This window comes from Octopus sinensis, linkage group LG2, assembly GCF_006345805.1.
Source record: "Octopus sinensis linkage group LG2, ASM634580v1, whole genome shotgun sequence".
Lineage (NCBI taxonomy): Eukaryota > Metazoa > Mollusca > Cephalopoda > Octopoda > Octopodidae > Octopus > Octopus sinensis.
The window spans coordinates 43,356,031-43,376,614 of record NC_042998.1 but is presented as its reverse complement, the minus strand read 5'-3'; the positions used below and the strand labels follow the sequence as shown (position 1 = coordinate 43,376,614).

General features: G+C 37.2%; 1 protein-coding gene across 1 annotated transcript in view; it reads right to left on the bottom strand.

Annotated features, from left to right (window-relative positions):
* Positions 1-20,584, bottom strand: part of LOC118767724 — an 88,326-nt gene that overhangs the window by 22,894 nt on the left and 44,848 nt on the right. The window contains exons 16-20 of the mRNA XM_036512753.1: positions 20,265-20,397; positions 18,928-19,049; positions 14,466-14,603; positions 9,057-9,230; positions 5,413-5,569 (exon numbers count right to left, since the gene is read on the bottom strand). Of these exons, the coding sequence (XP_036368646.1) occupies positions 5,413-5,569; positions 9,057-9,230; positions 14,466-14,603; positions 18,928-19,049; positions 20,265-20,397 (724 nt within the window). The remainder of the gene's footprint in view (positions 1-5,412; positions 5,570-9,056; positions 9,231-14,465; positions 14,604-18,927; positions 19,050-20,264; positions 20,398-20,584) is intronic.

Genomic DNA, 20,584 nt, shown 5'->3' with positions numbered 1-20,584 from the left:
TATATATTAATATATATATATATATATATATATATATATATATATATATATATATATATAGCCAGAATAAACACGTAGAGCATATGCGCTAACTTAAACTAGGGACTACAGATCAAAATAACCTCCATCCTACACACTTCGGAGCAGAATTATCAACTAAGAAATCTACTATTATGTAAGACTCACCATTCTTTGTCTTTACTCTCGTTACCAATGTATCCCTATGTCTTTGGCTGTTCTTACCTCTACACATGACTCTGCATTCCGATGATGTCTACCACTAAAACTGGTATATATATATATATATATGTATATATATATATATATATGTATATATATACGTGAATATATGCGTATATATGTATATATATATACATATATATGTATATATATATATATACCGGAGTAAACACATAAATGTGAAACAAGGTGGAACAAAGAGTACTCAAATACCAGTGGTAGAGTAATATGCTTTATTTTAAGCAGCAGAAAATTCAACAAAATCTGTTACTCTGAGTTTCTTGTTGCCGTTCATCAGACAGTTTTTGCTAGAATGGAACATATATATTAATTCAATCTATACTCTTACAAACGCTACACCTTTAAAAAGAAATGGACTTGTTTGATTGGCCCTTTAGAAAAAAAAAAAAAAACGGTCAATCTTCGAGCGATAACAAAAAGGTCAAAAATATTGTATATATATATAAAAAAACTTATAAAAAATTATAAAATCCGAGGAAAAAACCTATTGCCGTTAATGAAGACAGTACAAATTAATGCATAGAAATTAAACCTGTTATAAATGCTGCAATACATATTTATATTAAAATCCACATATATATATCAACATACACAAAAGGATGCGCGTAAACGCCATACATACATATACAGACGTATGAATATGAATCTAAATTATACACATAAAAGCATGTGTACATATATTCACGCAAAACCGTCTCGCACGCAAGCTAAAATTCATCTATGTAGCAATTCTCATATACTGAGCAAGGGGGGAACGAAAGAAAGGGAAAGAGAGAAAAGGAACGAAGGAGGGGTGGGGAAAAAACTTGTAGCGATATTATTGGCATCTATAGAGGCCAGTATACATACACAAGTTTGAATTGATACATATACATACCGTCGTGGTATGCGTGCTTAAGCACAAGCATACTTTCACTTACACATAACAGATACGCATGCTTACAAATACATATGCTTTGCTATACACAAACTTATATAAACATTCTAAATTTGACAACATTGCTTTTTTTTAAAAAACATTGCTTTTAAAAAATGGGTGCATTAATAAAAAATATATACGAAAGACATATAAAATAAAATATAACATCCTATTTTGGGTCATTTATAAATAATCAAGGTAATATAATAATCAAGGTAATCTTATGCAATACAATAACATGAAAACAAAGTTTGTAGGTTTTTCCTAATATATATGTAGAAACAATAAGACTTTGCTATAGTTCCGTCGTAGCGCTCAAGAGTCCAAAATCAAAATCAAAAAATCAAAATACAAATATATACTCTATCCATATGGTATATTTATATTCGACATTTTAAATTTAGCCGCGTGCCTACATAAGTCATTAACTCACTTCTTTGATTCAAAGAATTATTGTCTTTGAATATATGTGCATTTTCTCTAATAAGCAAAGCTTGCACTTGAAATTATATTTGTAAGCTCCATGCCTGTATGGTGCCGCCCTGTCCAGAATGCTCCATGTCACGTTGTGAAAGGTGGGCTTCCTTTCTTTTAGTTCCCAGACATATTTAGCTAGGCTGGTTTTCTTCCTATTCTCTGGGTATTTAAAAGAATTCTTATGAGAATAAAATCTTGTTTTAAATGAATTTCTGAAGCCCCTGTGTATGTCTTGTATTCCGATGAGCTTCCACTTGCACCTTGGCTCTATAAACTACTCCTTTCACTAGACATTTCCCTTCTAACGGACAGGAGCTTTCGTTTTTGAATTACATTTCTAATGGGCTCGGCACCATGTCTAATCTCAATTAGCTTCCTATTATGTTGGCTAATGTAAGAGGCGAAATTTCTGCAACAAGAATAGCTAACCTTCAGGGTTCTTCTATTAAATATTCTGTAGAATTTATGACCCTGCTTAAAATGATTAGAGACTAATCTCAAAAATTCCTTACCTATATTAGTCTTTACGGCCAAATTGAAAGCCGGGTTGAACCACAAACTTTCTGGTCCTAGTTCTTCGTGCAGCATTATTATTAGCATTAAGCTGGTTGAACTGGATCTTCTCCGAGAATCCACTATTCTTTAAGCGCTATCGTAATAAGGTGCAGCATTATGGAATGCTGCCTCGTCCGAAGAAATTGAAGATATTCTTCTACCTACATTGCTGACTAAGTTGCTAAGGATAACTGGTGGATGGTTCGAATCTTTGCTAATATACGATAGCTTTTCATTGGGCTTACGGAAAGGTTAAATCTATCCGATCTTACATTAAAATTTACGTCTAAAAAATCTACACTATTCAGGTTAGTATCTATCGTAATCCGTAGGCCCATCCTTTGAAAGAAAGCTATAAGGTCCTTCCTAAGTCTATCTGATTCATGGCCGTTTAGATTATGCGTGGCTATAAGGCCGTCATCCCTATATAGACCTGCATCTATAAATGGGAATTCTATTTTTAGATTATGGAGAATAAAGGCTCCTATGAGCATACGTAATTCAGCCCCGTCGTATGCCCCCATCGGTACATCGAAAAGAGAATCCTCAGTCTTCTTAATCCAGGTGGAATCCTCGAAAAACAAGAAGCGATTTCCTCGCATGCATAATAATTTCAATTCCGAGCTATCGATGTTGACATACTGCTTGGCGAAGTCCAATGCCCTTAGGAGCAACGTCCTAGATATCGACGGGTAAAAGTCAATAATGTCGAATTGTGTGAAACTACAATTATTCTTATAGCTAATACCTTTAAACCACTCTATAACTGACTTACTATTCTTCCAAATTCTCAAGTCTACTTTCCAGAGACACCAATGTTGGATAGTTTTTTCAATAGGATCTTGTGATCGACCCTGTCGAAGGCCTTACTGAAATCAAGGTAGATGACATCGGTGTTGGAGCCCTCTCCCAAAGCTCTCAAAATGTCCTCAAAGTGATGCAGGAGCTGCGTTAGGCAGTCCCTTCCGTTACGGAACCCATGTTGGTTGGAGTCAGCCGTCTGTTGCTTTCCAGAAATTGGGTTATTCGAGATCTCACCACCTCTCAAATACCTTGATGATATGAGAGGTGAGTGAGATCGGACGGTAATTCACTGCAAGGGACTTGTTTCCCTTTTTGAAAACTGGGACAACAGACTGGGACAGAAGGTTTTTTGGAATAAGCCAGCATCCAGTGAGTTTCTCCACAGATTAGCAAGGGGAGATGCAAGTTGGTGTCGACACACCTTCAGGACACAAGCAGGGAACCTATCGGGGCCTACTGCTGAATGTGTTTTATTTCGTTTATCGCCGCTAAGACATCAGGGGCACTAAACGTTATGTCCGATATAGTGTGTTGGGGGTTGACATCACTGATACAGCCCAGATCGGCCATATCAGGATTGCTGAAAACAGAGCAGTATTGTTCTGCAGTATCTCGGCCATGGATTTGGCATTATCTTGGAGAGTGCCAGTTTCGTCAATTAGAGGGCCTACAGTGGAGAAGTGACCCTGCGTTTCCTCGCAAATGAAAAGAACACTTGGGGTTGAGTTTGATTTTTTCAATGGCCCATTCTCCTCAGCTGATCTTTGGTTATTGATGAGGGTCTTCATGCATTGTTGGAGGTTATTTTTTTGGATTCAAGCAGTGCGATAGCCGTCGAATGTGTGTGTTGGTTGGCAGTACTTTAGTTTGTTAATTTTTTGTTTGTTCTTTTTATTTTCTGATAATGGTTTTTCTGTTTTGGGGGATTCTGCACTTTTTGTCACAGGTCTTGGTGGGGAGTGTCTTGCACATATGTCTGTGACGGTGTCTACAAAGATCTGCCAAGATGTTTTATGGTTGGTGGAGATGTGTGTATGTGTAAAGGACCAGTCATCATGTGATAGCTCGTCCTGATTGCATCCCAGTTGGCATTATGGAGATCCATGTTGTCAAATGGGTGGGCTGGAGAAAGGTCACTAGGATTGCTTTCGGCTGGTGGAATTTCATGTTACAGAGAACCATGTCATGGTCTGAAAGAAGGGTTTTTTCCACTGTAACGTTATGTATAGTGTTAGTGTGGTACTAAACACTAGGTCCAAAATGTTCTGATGTCTTGTTGGTGCAAGGACAAGTTGGGACAAGAAAAACTCATTCGTAAAGTCGAAAAGTGACTCTGCTGCTTCTTTGTCAGCGGTTGAGGGGGAGTGCTTGGTTTCAAACAGTTTGTAGTCCAGTCAACACAGAGTAGATTGAAGTCTCCCATCATGAGTATGTTGCTAGAATGGCACTGTTGAATAAAGCACTTATGCTGTTGAGGCATTCTTTAAAGCACAGTATGGGTGTTTGGGGCGGCCTATAGAGCCCAATTACTGTCAGGTCATTGGCTTTGTTGTGCACGGTGACTGATTCACAGTAGCCGTTGGAGAATATACTATTCCATCTGCCGTAAATGAATCATGCAGGAAAATGGCAGTTCCACCCTTCTCCTGCCGATACGATCCGCGCGGATGGTTGTGAAATTCTTCACTCTCACTTCGGCTTCCAAGTGGAGTTGTCAAGGTGGGTCTCAGTGAGAATGAAGAAAGGGATGTGGTGTGAATGGTTACCAACCCAGTCTTCAATGAATTGGACCTTCCATTTTTGTGCATTGATGGAAGGGCTGACACCTTGTGCATTGAGTAGGAATGTGGAGGTTAGTGTAGTGGCTGGTTTTGACTGTTGCAGGGGGCTTGGATTTTTTGTGTGTGTTATATATATATATGCAGATCCAATCCATTATTGGAACTGTAAAAGTCTGTAAAACTTTCTAAAAGTTTATCATTTAAATATATATGACCAAGTCTAGATATGCAACTATATGCATGAGAATACGTACATAAAACTAAACATACAAATCTGCACATATAAATACGTACATACAAACAAACAAAGATGCCCTGTTTTTGATGTTGTAATTCCAATGCAATGAAAGGAGCCTTGGATCTAGGTTAGAAACCAGCTCTTTCTCTAATAGCAAGAAATCTTGAAATAAAACTGAATAATGACACACAGACAAACACACACACCACACACACACACACACACACACACACACACACACACACACACATACATACATATCTATATATATATATATATACATATATTATGAAGGACGGACGGACGAGGAAGGCGAAAGGACGGAGAGATGGAAGAACAAGAATATAAATTAAAACAGAAATATTTACGAGACTTACATTTGCGACAGCATAAACTTGTATTCTCTTTCATTTTCTGGTGCCAGTACCACAGAATTATGTTCCTTGCACTTTTCTTCAGCATCTTGATAGATTCGTTGCTCATGGAAAAAACGGTAACATGACCCAAAATGGTGAGTCCATTCTAAAGGGCATACTTATTTCCCAGAAGATATGAAAAAGAAAACGTTACATACAACAGCACTTGTAACGTTATCGGGATTTTTATATTATATATTTGTTTGAGGACTTAATATTAATATGGATTAATATTGGTTTCAAATCTTAGCACACGGCCATCAGCTTTAGGGAAGAGGATAAATTGGATACATCCAGCCCAGTAGAATCGTTAGCACGCCGAGCAAAACGCATAACGGCATTTTGTCCGTCGTAACGTTCTGTGTTCAGATTCCTCCGATGTCGACTTTGCTTTTCATCATTTAGGGCTTATTAAAATAAATGCCAGTTGAACACTGGTGTCGGTGTAATCCCGCGAAATTATTAGCCTTGTGCCAAAATTTGAAAAGAATATTATAAGTTTGCATATGCAAGATAATCAACTACATTCATTTATTTCTTACTTCTACTCCTCTATCTCTCTATCTATCTATCTATCTATCTATCTATCTATCTATCTATCTATCTATCTCCTCGTGTTGTGTGTATATTTGTATATATTCGTGTAAATTATGCTTATAGAAAATCGATTCATAATCTACACACACTCACTATGAGGCCTATCAATTCGAGATCTCATCGTTTCACAACAATTAGTGGATATATTTAAGATTTCCACGAATCTACTCGAAGCGTAAATTATGCTATTAAGTTCATATCATCATAGAAATTCAAAATATATTTCATATTGCCTCAGTGCATTTATTAACTCATTTACTAACGGTAAAATGACACTGGCCGTTTCGCACACACACACACACACACACACAAACACACACACACACACACACACCTTCTGTGTTCCTTTCTGTGGAAGAGCGAAGGCTCGAAACGTTAAAGACGTTTTCACTTCCCGAGCGTTATACTAATACATCTGTTTGTTGTCTACGCCACTTGTCTTAGTCTTTGTTTTGTGAATTCTCCCTATATATATATATATATACGTTCAAAATGTGACTGCGTGTGTACCGTTGGCGATTTTTTCCTCCGTCTTCCCTTCCTTGGATCTTTCCTTTTCCTATGTTTCTGACGAAGAGCTCCGCTCGAAACGTTAAATCCTCCTTCTTTATTTCCTTTCCAGAGCGTCCAATAACACTATACTTGTTCTACGTCCTCACGTTGTTATGTTTTCTCCTTGTGTTTTCATGTTTGGATTAACTTTATATATATATATATATATATATATATTCCAAATCTTGGTTGGTAGGGATATATAGAATCCCAGTGGGTGCCGTAGACATTTTTGCCGACTATTAATGTTGGCTAACCTCAGTGAGTATATAAAAAATCTCCAGTTAGTTTGGTTTACTAATCTCCACATCGATAGATCCATATGTCTCTATATAGACTGCATGTTTTTTGGTAGAGAAGGTAATGAATTTATAATAAAGGCGAACAGAGACTTATATCTAGTTTTATTCAGCAGTTAATTATACTTTTCATTTCTCCACTTCCACGTTTATGCAGCAACTAATACACACTGCCAAATTTGTCGCGTTTTCAGGGTGGAGTCAACTGCATTGTTGAGATAGAATCTAAATTCAAATTCAGCCGAGGTCGACTTTGACTTTGACCATCTCAAGATCGATAAAATATGTACCAGTTGAACACTGAAGTCGATGTAATGAACTCATCCCCTCCACCAAAATGGCTGCCCTTGTAGCAAAATTTAAAACAATTATTATTATTACTCATTTTGCTGTTTCTATGTCTTAGGTTACTATTTTCTTTCTGAAAATTTGTTAATACTATGCTACTCTTTTTAGAAATTTTGTTTCTCTGTTTATATGCTTGGATGATGTTTACAGCAGTTATTTCCCTTCGTTCGTTTTCCTTTGTTTTTTTCTCCATTTGTTTCATTGCTATTAAGTAATATATTTATGTTATAGTCAATCTGTTTATCGTAGAAATAATTTAATCTTTCCATATATTGCGCAGCTATTATTTGTGCTATGTTCGTTGAGTTCGAATACGCTATTCTTACTAAGGTCGAGCTGAAGATTCTATAATTCTTGCTACCTTTAGGAAAATGTTTATTTATCGTCGAATAAAATAATTTCGGAATATTCGTGCTAATTTGTTCACCAAATGGGATAATAAACCATTCAGTATTATTAATAGGACTATAATTGACTTCCTTCGTTAAAATTACATTTATTTCTTTCATGGATAGTGCAGGGAAAATAGTAGAAAATGTTTCATCACGTATTTCAAACCTATCAGCAGACGAAGAAGTATTCAAACAAAACGAAGACTATTATAACCTAGCACTTAGTAAGGCAGAATATAAGCAAAAGCTGAAATCTAACGAAAACAAAAGCGTAGATCCAGACAACGAGATTAATAAAGAAAATAACTTAAGCTCGAGGCTAATAAAAAGGTCTTTAATTACCCCCGCCTTAGCGAAGGCGGAGGTATTGTTTTCAGTTGTCTTTGTTTGTTTGTCCTTGGACAAGATATCTCGAGAACCGCTGAATGGATTCAGATGAAACTTTCAGGAATGCTTGGCTTCGTGACTGGCAAGAAATGATTAGATTGTAGGATCGATCCGGTACCGCACAAGGATTTTGGATTATTTGTTATATTTACTTTACGATCTTAGTTAACTTTCAAGTCTTTCTCAATTATCTCCCTTTATGCTGTAACTTTTCTGAATGGTGAATTTGCTAACTTTAGGTTGTATTAGACAAGGATAAACAATTTATTACTGTTACTAAATTTTCTACAACCACCTTCACATTTCATGACTACCAATGGGATTGATCAGGTGCCGGACAAGGAGTCTGGATTATTTTCCCGGTTTTTTAACTTAACTTTTGAGAGAGGTCGGGCTCGTTTTTAGTATTCCCGTTTGTGAGAGCAGCCAGGTTCATTTCAGATATTACCATTTTAAAAATCCCCTCTGTCTAATCGTTGAGAGGACGTTGGTGTTGCTTTGGCAGAGGCAACCAAAATATCTCAATTACGCAAACGTAAACAAAATTACTATTTAGCCTTAAAAATACATCGTACATATTCAAAAAACTTTCTTGGTTTAGTGGTGCGGAACATTCTTCCGCTATTCTTTTATTCTTTTACTTGTTCCAATCATTTGACGGTGGCCATGCTGGAGCATAACCCTTTAATTGAAGAAATCGACCCATGGACTTATTCCCTGTAAGCCTGGTGTTTATTCTATCAGACTCTTCTGCTGAACAGCTAAGACGTCAACATGCTCATCCCTCGTCAGTTGTCGGCCTAAAAATCATCACAATTTCGCCCCCATTAAATAAATATATGTGCGTGCGTATATGTGTATGTGTGTCTATGTATGCATGCATGTATGTATATATGCATGTATGCATGTATATATACATACATGCATGTATGTATGTATGTATGTATGTATGTATGTATGTATGTATGTATGTATGCATGCATGCATGCATGTATGTACGTGCGTATGAATTCAGAAAGCTTCAACTTACTACCACACATACTTCCCATATTCCAACGACTATTCGAGAGACAACTAGCGTTTTGCTGCCATTCTTTGTTCTGATGGCAGTAAATCGAGATTGTTTCACCGACATTATATCTTTTCTTCTTCAGATAAAACACCTCACCATCGGTAATTCTTGGTGCCAAACATTTCCGCTTACCTTTAAGAAAACAAAATTCAGGAAACTTAAAACAATAAAAGCTGTACATGGTGTTGATATTAATTTCTTTGTTTTTAAATTCGAATTTATATATGTATATGTGTGTGTGTGTGTGCGTATGTGTGTGGGGGTGAGAGAGAGAGAGAGAGAAAGAGAGAGAGAGAGAGAGAGAGAGAGAAGAGAGAGGAGAGAGAGAGAGAGAGAGAGAGCGAGAGCTAGTGTGTGTGCTTCTCATTCTTTCTCGCCTTTTTTCAGAGAGCAGCTATGTTGTATATTGGCCTTGATTGGTTGCTCGGAAGTACGAACCAGCTTCATCAAGCAACGTTAGTGGTTTTCTTATCAACGTATTGGAGAAGAATACAAGTGGTTAATATATCTTCGTTAGTTTGTGACTAACAATTACACCATATATATATATATATATATATATATATATATATATATATATATACAAAATGGGACAAGAAGGGAAAACATTCAAATAGACGATACAAAAGACACGGATGGGTCATTCGAAGCCTCTAATCTTCAGTCAAGAACCGGATCATTGTATATATATATACAAACACAAACACGTTCATTTATATATATATATGTATATGTATATGTATGTATGTATATATATATATATATATATATATATATATATATATATTATATATATATATATATATATATGTATGTATGTATGTATGTATGTATGTATAAACTTAGATATGTTTCGACCAGAGATTGGTCCAGGCCATGTCTAACTTAATAGCACCACCTGATAGGATTATTCGAATCCTGTTTAAGTCAAGTTTTGTTTATGGTCCATTCAAGTAGTGAGTTCTTGTTGGGTTAGTTGTATCCAATTATGGGTGGCTTATCTGGTATTCTTTGAAGGAATCTATCTAGACTCCGTTTAAAGTTGATGGGATCCTTTTCCTCTTTGATCTCTTTCGGGACAATGTTAAATAGGGCAGGGCCTGTTGAGGAAAAGAAATTATGTTGCAGTGTACATGTATGCTGTGATCTTGAATTGGGCAGGGGACGTATGGCCCGTGGTCTCAGTCTTGGATAAACCTTGAAGCTAATGTTCAGGTCGTTTGGGCAATGTTGGCGGTATATTCTCCACATCGTACAAATGATGTACCGTTTCAAGGCTTTAAGAGCAGCCATGCATTCAATTCGTTTAGTGAGTGCCCTCTGGGGTGACTCAATCCTCGAGATGCTTTGTCTTGTATGGGGAGACCACAGTGGGCAGCAGTATTCGAGGTGTGGTCGTACAAAGGAGGAGAAAAGTGGTATGATAACACCTTGTTCTCTGGACCGGAAATTCCTTAAGATCCAGGAACTCATCCTACGAGCTATATCGACCTACTTGCTGATGTGTGCACTCCAACTGAAATCGTCATCAACAATTACACCCAGGTCTCTGATATTGTTAGAGACTGTGAGCGGTTCCCCTGAAGGAAGAGAGTATGGCTGTTTTAGTGAGGAATTTCTTCCAAAATGCATCAGCTCAAATTTTCCCTCGTTCAGTTGCATTTTGTTTCTGTCTGCCCATTGACTCACAGCATATAGATAAGACTGGAGTTGAGTTCGGTCTGCTTCTTCATTGACGATTTGCTGGAGCTTAGTGTCATCAGCAAATATTTTCACTTTGCAGTAATGTACAACACTAGACGATCACGTTTTTTTTTTTTTTGTTTCCTAACCACTAGACGATCACACTAGAAAGATCGTTTATGTAAATTATGAAGAGTAGCGGACCCAAGACAGTCCCTTGGGGGACACCGCTGGTGACTTTTGCTGGGCTTGAGTGGACTCCATCAACTACAACATGTTGTGTTCTATTCGCCAGTAAATACTTAATCCAGTGTAGAAGTTTTCCACGGATTCCAACATTTGCCAATTTTGAGAGTAGGATAATATGGTCTACCCTGTCGAACGCTTTACTGAAGTCAAGATATATGACGTCAGAGTTCGAGCCTGTTCCCTAGGCTTTGAGTACATCTTCAATGTGGTGTAAGAGCTGTGTTAGACAGTCCCTGCCACAGCGAAAGCCATGCTGATTTGCATTTAGGAGTTTTTGGGTCTCCAGGAAGTCAGCTATCCTTGATCTTAACACTCTTTCAAACACTTTAATGATGTGGGAGGTGAGTGAGATTGGGCGATAGTTGAGTGCGAGGGATATGTTTCCCTGTTTGAAAACCGGGATGACTGACTGGGATAGAAACTGTTTCGGTATATAACCTGCGTCTAACGAGTTTCTCCAGGGGTTGGTCAGAGGGACTGCAAGTTGATATCTACATTCCTTCAGAAGACTAGCGGGGAATCTATCAGGGCCTACAGCAGAGTAGTCTTTGACCTCATTTATTGCTGCTACGATGTCAGTAGCAGTGAAGGTTATGTCTGAGATTTTATGTTGGGAGTCAACTTCGTTCGCTTCTCTTACGTCAATATCAGTGGGAACACTAAAGACAGAGCAGTATTGTTTCTGCAGTATTTCTGCCATTTCTTTAGCATCGTGTTGGTGAATGTCGTTATCATCAATCAATGACCCAATGGGTGAGACAGTGGTTCTATGCTTATTTGCATAAGAATAGAACACTTTTGGGTTCTGTTTGATGTTTTTGATTACCCACTGTTCCTCCACAGCTCTTTGATTTTCAATGGAGGTTTTCATGTCGGTCTGCAGATGAAGTTTTTCCAGCTCTAGCCTTTTCATTGTTGTTGAATGTGGATGTTGTGTGTGGGAATATTTTAATTGGTTGATTTTTTTTGTTGAGTCTTTTGATGCGCCGGATGAGTGTTTTTTTCTTTTTAGGGAGCCGGTTTCTGTTTGTGTTAGTAGATTTCGTGGGAGCGTGTTTAGAGCATGTATAGGTGACAATGTTTCCAAAGTGCTGCCATGCGGTCTCAATATGGGTGGAATTGAGAGTAAAAGACCAGTCGATGAAAGACAGATCCTTTCTGATTGCTCCCCAGTCCGCTTTGTGGAAGTTTATGTTGTCAAATGGGTGCCATGGAGTGGGATTGGCTGGTTTGGTTTTTATATGTCGGAAATTAAAATTGTAGAGTACCATGTCGTGGTCTGAGAGGAGAGTTTTTTCAACTGAAATACTGTGAACGAAGCTAGAGTGATTGGTCAATACCAGATCCAAGATCGTTTTATTCTGTCTCGTTGGTTCGAGCACTAGCTGAGTCAGGAAGTATTCATCCATTAGATTAAAGAGCAGTTCTGCTGCTGCTCTATCTGATGTAGAGCATTTGCCTAACTTCAGAGTATTTGTGGGCCAGTTCACATGAGGGAGGTTTAAATCACCCATCACTAGTATGTTTCCGTTGTGGTACTTCCGAAGGAAGGACTTGACTTGGCTAAGGCACTTTTCAAAGCACTTTAGAGGTGCTTGGGGAGGCCTGTAAAGACCAACAATGATTATGTCCTTGGCCTTGCTGAATAGTGATACCGATTCACAGTAGCCATTGGAAAATATGTCCTTGGCATCAAGTGAAAAGGAGTCATGGATAAAGATGGCTGTCCCTCCCTTATTCCGGTCTGTGCGATCCGCACGAACAATGGTGAAATCTTTTATTTTCACCTCGGCGTCCATATGGGTGTTGTTCAGGTGAGTCTCGGTAAGGATAAAGAAAGGGAAGCAATGTGCCGTTTCGGCAAGCCAACTCTCTATATATGGGATCTTCCATTTTGGGGCAATAATTGATGGGTTGATGCCACGTACATTTAACAGGAATGTCGAGGTAAGGGAAGTTTGATGTTTGCATTGTTCTAAGTTATGTTTTATGTTTTTCAGTGGTAACAATGTGGGTAGTTCTTGTATGGAGCTGTGTGTGTATGATTTTCTTGTTGGTAGTGGGTGTGTGGTCCTTGTGGTTGCTGATAGCTCGTTGGATCTCCTGGCTTAGGTCGGCCTTCATATTTTCTAGGTAAGTCAGTAAAAAAGAGTTACCTCTTTGGTTTGCCACTTGGTCAAAGGATACATATTTCATGTTGGTGTTATGGTTTTTTCATGGTTCTGTCTACGTTGTTTGATTGTAGGAGGGGAAACGTGGTTGTATTTTGTTCTTGTTGTTGTCGTAGATTTCCTCTGTTGCTGTTTATATTTATTTTGTGATCGTTTTGTGCCCTTCAGATGGTGGTGGTTGCATTCTGGGTTCAGGGACATCCTTTGTGACACGGAAGTTTGGCACAGTTTAAGGTGGAAGAAGGTACATCCATTGCCTTTTGTGCATCCAGAATGGGCGGAATTAGGTCAGGTGTTTGTTGTTGACTATCGGATCGTTGAAGTGACCCCTGACCTGTTGGAGTTGGGTCATTTGGTGCACTGCATTCATTGGCAAGAATGACTTCTAGTGTTGCCATGTGCGTGTGGAAAATAGGAAATATTCTTTTAATCACTTTTATTTTATTTTCGATATGTTTTACAGATCTGTGAAAGGATTGTTTCGCTAAGCTTTCAGCTATTTTATTGTAAACATTAGCTTCGTTGTGGTGAATGAACCAAACGGTTATCATTGCAGTAATTTCATTTTCAACCCAGTGGCGTTTTTGAATATTATTGGCCATATTCAGTGGGGCAGTATTATACACTGTACGCCAGTTATTGGTGGCTTGATGTAAAATAGTGAATACACCGTTGAAAAGTTTGTGTCGATATATTCGGAAATGCGTGGCTATATCTGAGTGTGTGTGGGAGAGTTCAGTGTATTTAGTACAATCAGGATGAGCGGTGTGTTTAATACAGTTCAAGAAAAAAGAATTGTACTCACGGGACTAGTTTTAGAACTAGTCTTGGGTTTAGTTTTGGTTTATATTTCTTTCTCCAGGTTGTATATAGATTTGTATAAATTTATCCTCCGATGGTAGTAAAGGAGTAGAATAGTAGAATTGTAGAATTCAAAAGTTCTGGGACTAAAAACAAGGAGAGTTTCTGCTGGCTTGAGTTGAAATATGCTTCTTTGGCTACTGACCGGAGCTATGAAAAGTACGTCTTGTCACGACGAATGCCTGCTATGCTATGTATATGTATATATATATATATATATATATATATATATATATATATATATATATATATATATATATATATATATGTATGTATATATATATATATATATGTATGTATATACACATATATATGTGTGTGTATGTATGTATGTATGTATGTATGTATGTATGTATGTATGTAGTATGTATGTATGTATGTATTAGCATTTATAATAACATACGTTTAAATTTTCTCTCGGCTCCAATATAATGTCCACAAGTTTTGTGACACAGTTTGATTGAGGTTACATTGCGCGTACAAAATTCTTTGTCTTCCCGTTTCAATTTTCTGCAGTTGGGGAACATATCATAAGATCCGGCTGAAAAGCAATTAGAATTAATTATCAATATTATGTTTCGAAATCGTTACGGCGCTGGGCAAATTGTTTAGCGAGATTTTGTCCGTCTGTACGCTCTGAGTTCAAATTCCGTCGAAGTCGACTTTGCCTTTCATCCTTTCGTGTACGATAAAATAGGTGCTAGTTGAACACTGGGGTCAATATCAGGGGACTTACCTCCTCCCCTGAAACTGCTGGTCATGTGCCAAACTTTGAAACCTTGGCTAATACGAGAAACAAAGAGCTATTTTCTTCATTAAAACTATTTGTAAAACTATGTGACCACCAACGCTTATTGTGTATCCGGAATAAAATGGGTTGGTGTAATCTCTCAAAACTGGGTTAATTTTTTAATAATTGTTTTAAAAAACAATTTATTTTGAGTAGCAAGCAAACCGTAATTTGTTATTTATGTTAGGCGTTGTTGTGTGGTAAGAAGATTGCTTTCTAACTATGTGGTATTGGGTGCAGTCTCACCGCACAGCATCTTGGGTAAGTGTCTTTTGTTATTGCACCATGTCGACCAAAGTTCTGTGCTAAAATTTAGTAAACAAAAACTGAAAGAAGCCAGTTAAGTATACGTATGTGATTGTGTGTGATTGTGTGTGTGTGTGTGTGTGTGCGCGCGTGTGCATGTCTTTGTGCTATCACCACCACCATACCGCTTGATAACTGGCGTTGGTTTGTTTATGTCTGTTACTTTGCAGTTAGACTGATAGAATAAGTTCTAGGCTTTAAAATAATTACTAGGGTCGATTTTCTGACTAAACCTTTCAAGACGATGCCCCCAGCATGACACAGCCCAAAGACTGAAGCCAGTAAAATATATATTTCTTTACTGCCCTCAAGGGGCTAAACATAGAGGGGACAAACAAGGGCAGACAAAGGGATTAAGTCGATTACATCGACCCAGTGCAAAACTGGTACTTTATTTATCGACCCCGAGAGGATGAAAGGCAAAGTCGACCTCGGCGGAATTTGAACTCAGAACGTAACGGCAGACGAAATACGGCTATGCATTTCGCCCGGCGTGCTAACGATTCTGCCAGCTCGCCGCCTTAAAAAAAGCCAGTAAAATATAAAAGATAAAACTGTTTCCATTGCTTTCGATATGTATCCAAAGAATGTTGATCATTAAGAGAGTATTATTGTAACTTTTACTTGTTTCAGTTATTTGAATGCGGCCATATTGAGGTACGGCCTTGAAGGGTCTCATCGATCAAATCAACCTCACTACTTGTTTTTTATGGCTGGAACATATTCTATCGGTCTCTTGCCAAAGGATGGTGAGGGACAAACACAGACAGACGTATACACATTCACACACACACATACACATACATATGTGTATATGAATATATATGTATGTATGTATGTATGTATGTATGTATGTATGTATGCATTATGTGTGACGGGCTTCCACTCAGCTCGTGTACCAAATTTATTCACAAGGCATTGGTTGGCCCGTGACTGTAGTACATGACCACTTTCACAAGGTACCATGCAGTGGGACTGGAGCCGAAACCATGTAGTTAGGAAGCAAGGTTTTTGCCCCACGGCAATGCCTTTCATAACTTTCTATGAACTGAAAGTTGTAATCATGGTAAAAGAGTGAAAGATTACTAGAAACAAATACAAATCTAGTTACTACTTAATAAAATAAGTACCTTTTCATTTATTTTGTAATGTACTCTTTCGGATTAATAACATGAACTTTCAAATGATCTATGTAAATTATTACCAAAATCTGACGAATTCAAATATAGGTGCAGGCAAAACTGTGTAGTGAAGAAATTTGCTATGCAACCAAGTAGATTCAGTTTCAGTCCCACTGCACGATACCTTGGGCTAATGCCTTCTATTATAGTACCGAACCAACGAATGCCTTGTGAGTGGATGAGGTAGACGGAAACAGAAAGAAGCCCATCGTAAAGATAGGTGTATGGCTGAGCGCGCGTGTGCGTATGTGTGTGTGTGTGTGTGTGTGTGTGTGTGTGTGTGTGTGTGTGTGTGTGTGTGTGTGTGTGTGTGTGTGTTGTGTGTGTGTGTTGTGTGTGCGTGTGTGTGTGTGTATTCCTCTTCACCGCTTGACAATTGGTGTTGGCCACCGTAAATTAGCGATTCGGAAAAAGAGATGAATAGAATAAGTGCCAGATTTTAAAAAATATATAAGTAGAAAATTTGATTTGTTTGAATTAAACCCTTCAAAACCCCAACATGATTACAATCTAATGACTAAAACTAATAACAATGCCCTATCTCATTCTTCCTGTTATATGACTTCCTTCTTCCTCTTCTTTCTCCAGTTTACCTTCTTCTTCTTCTTCTTCTTCTTCTTCTTCTTCTTTCTGTTAATTTTTGTTTTCAGTATTTATCGTGAATTCCCCCTCGCTTCTGTTACTCTTGTCTTTAATGCACTCTTTCCGATGAACACACAGAACCCCTTTTTTATTTTTACCGCTACCGTCATTGAAGTAGTTTGAGTACGTTATCATCCTATTCCACATATCTGAGTAACGACAATAGCTTTATCCCATCCTAACCCAGGAATAGCGAAAATATACAATGTAGAATTTCTGCTGTTGTTTTGTCATCGCTTTTGCGGTAGTTCAATTTTGTATTTCATTTCGCAATTTTTCGGCCTTAAGTTTTTATCTAATTTAATATCACAAATTGCTTCACCTAAACTACTCTATTAAAATCTTTATATATTTTGAAGAAGAACACAACACATTTTAAAACGCAAGGTTTTTCTTCCGCTTGAGGCACGTCAGCACACCTCACCTTTCATGTTCTTTTGTGAGCGTCATAGGCATAATTTTTGTTTTTAAAATTTCTTAACGGGATCAGAGGCGATTTCAAAAGAACATACGTAGATATGTTCAATTCCAAAAATTGCGTAAAATTTCGCTATTTCCTTCATCTATTGTAAACACCTGTCAATAAAATAGGATTATTTGATAGATTTTTTTTTTTTTTGCAACTGTTGAAATATATATATATATCACAAAACATTGATGATTTATAACGGATTATTTGGTTTTAATGAGATATTTCCTAACACCTAGTTAATAAATGAATACACTAGTAACAGCTATATAGCTGGGAGTGTGTTGAAGTAAACCATTCTGGTACAGCCCTTCCTTCTTCTCCAACTTAGGTGAATTCTGAAATCAGAAATCCGAGGCCGAGAAATATAACACTTTAACTGGGTGTTGAAAAGACGTTACAAACTCTGCTTATATTAAATAAATAAGCATACTACAGCTCTTATACATAATTTTGTGTAAACTATTATTGTTTACAGTAAATACGAAGCCTTCACTAATATTGGTTTCAAATTTTGGCACAAGGCCAGCAGGTTAGTACTTATTTTATCGACCTCGAAAGGATGAAAGATGAAGTCAACCTTGATGGAATTTGAACTCAAAAACGTAAGGACGGACGAAATGTTGCTAAGCATTTTACCCGGTGTGCTAATGATTTTACCAGCTCGCCGCCCAAAACGTTCACTAATATTCATATTGTATTGTCTTAGATATTTCAGTAATTTCAGCATATGACGAAAGCTATTCTCATAACTCGCTTTCGGAAATGTCACAAAGTGCTAACCGTGAGCATTTGTTCAAACAAAATAGTATCTCAGAAATAATCACATTTGTTTTGGGTTTTTTCAGTTCATCTACGCGTAGACTAAGCAATAATCCAATTTCTCCATCTTTCTAATTTAAAAGTATTCATCATACCTGAGTATGAGAACATATGAACCCGTATAGTCATTTGATCACAGAGGTAGAAATTTAGAACGACTGCTTATATTTAGACCCGTTTCTTAACTAGTCTACCAGCTGTAACTGTTTAAAACGTTCAGTAAGTTGCCCTGTCTCATTCTTCCTCTTATGTTACCTTCTTTTTCCTCTTCTTTCGCCAGTTTACCTTTGTTTTCTTCTTGTTTTTCTTCTTCTCTATCTATTTCACTTTGTCCCACATTTTGTCGTCTCGCTTACGCACACACACACGCACGCATTCATCTTCGTTAGTTCGAAGAAATACATCATGTCATGGAACTGATGAGTTACTCATAGTGTTACATACTCTAAAGCAAAACAGAAAAGAAGTTAAGGAAAAAAGATTACAAAATCGTATTTTCCCTCTTAGACATTAATAACCTAATTAAAACCTAACGCTAAAGTTTAGGTTGAATTGTCAAAAAATAATCGTAAACTTCGACTATACTGGTTACTTCATTTTTCTCTCTACAGGTTTAGTGGATGATTTACAAAGAAAGAAAGAAAGAAAGAGTTACCAATCTGACAGGCATCACAATATTTTCGACTGCAGTTATGAGAATCCGTGTAACACCAAGGCTGTAAACCATGCCCTGGGTTTCGACAATGGTTGTGGTTGCCAATGCCTCTGGTTATGTCCCTGTTATCAAACAAAGTAGTAGTAGTAGTAGTAGTAGTAGTAGTAGTAGTAGTAGTAGTAGTAGACGTAGTAGTAGTAGTAGTAAGTTAAGTTAAGTTAATTTTTTGGCTCAAAAAGCAAAAAGCAAGGCCATGTAGAGGGACATGAAGTTATGTAAAGGGAGGGTGTTCATGCGAAGAGTTCAGGCCATTTCTGGTCAAGAGAGACTTTGAGCTGAGCGGTCGTTGGCATCTTCGTAGTAGTAGCAGCAGCAGCAGCAGCAGCAGCAGCAGCAGCAGCAGCAGCAGCAGTAGTAGTAGTAGTAGTAGTAGTAGTAGTAGTAGTTCTTTCCTTTAAAGGCACAAGGCCTGAAATTTAGGGAAGGGGGACCAATCGATTATATCGACGCCAGTGTTCCACTGATACTTAATGCACCAACCTCGAAAGGATGAAAGGTAAAGTCAACCCCGGCAGAATTTGATAATAATAATAATAATAATAATAATAATAATAATAATAATAATAATAATGCCGCTTTGATGGCATGCACTGCTCTTTCACTCAATAATAATAATGATAATCCTTTTTATTATAGGTACAAGGCATGAAATTTCGAGCGAGTGGACTAGTCGATTACAACGATCCCAGTGTTTCACCGGTACTTAATTTAGCGACCCCGAAAAGATGAAAGGCAAAGTCGACCTCGGGAGAATTTGAACTCAGAATGCTAACGATACTGCCAACTCGCTGCCTTAATAATAATAATAATAATAATAATAATAATAATAATAATAATAATAATAATAATAATAATAATAAGTACCACCGAAATAATCCCATGTTCTCGTAATTGTTTAGTGCACACCAATTCAGTCCTGTCTGTTAAAACTCGGATAGTTACTTGTTTCTACATCAGTTATCAACCACCTGGACCATTCGAATGGCTTTTGTACTCTCGTATCTCAGAAAACATACCTTAGCAACCTTCGTGTTTAGCTCTGTGTCTTTTCCATAAGCCTCCTCCAGTTTATCTATTGACCATCCTCTCTATGTCCTTCTATGTTTATTTTAAAAACATTAATCAAACTACACTTACATCATTCAGGAAAGCATAAATTAGCTGAACATTTGTGAGTTTGTTGCTTAAAATATAACTAGAATTCGTATAAGAGTTTTAAAAAATCTAAAGGTTTTAAATAATGCATTAAATACTTAAAACAGAATATTTTCACTAACCAACTATTGAAAGGATGATGCCGACAATTCGTAGATTCATTCCAGAAACGGCACTTGTCAAATTCTTTCGTCATATCTACTTTACCACGATATGTACGCCCGTTGTCTTTTAAATTGAAACAAAGTTTTCTTCCTGAAATAATAGAGGTTTCTAACACTGTTACATGAATTATATCATTAAAAAATTATACCATAAAAATTTATTGATAAAATACGTTGTATTGAGGTTGTTGAGAAAAAGTAGATAGATAGATATATAGATAGATAGATAGATAGATAGATAGATAGATAGATAGATAGATAGATAGATAGATAGATAG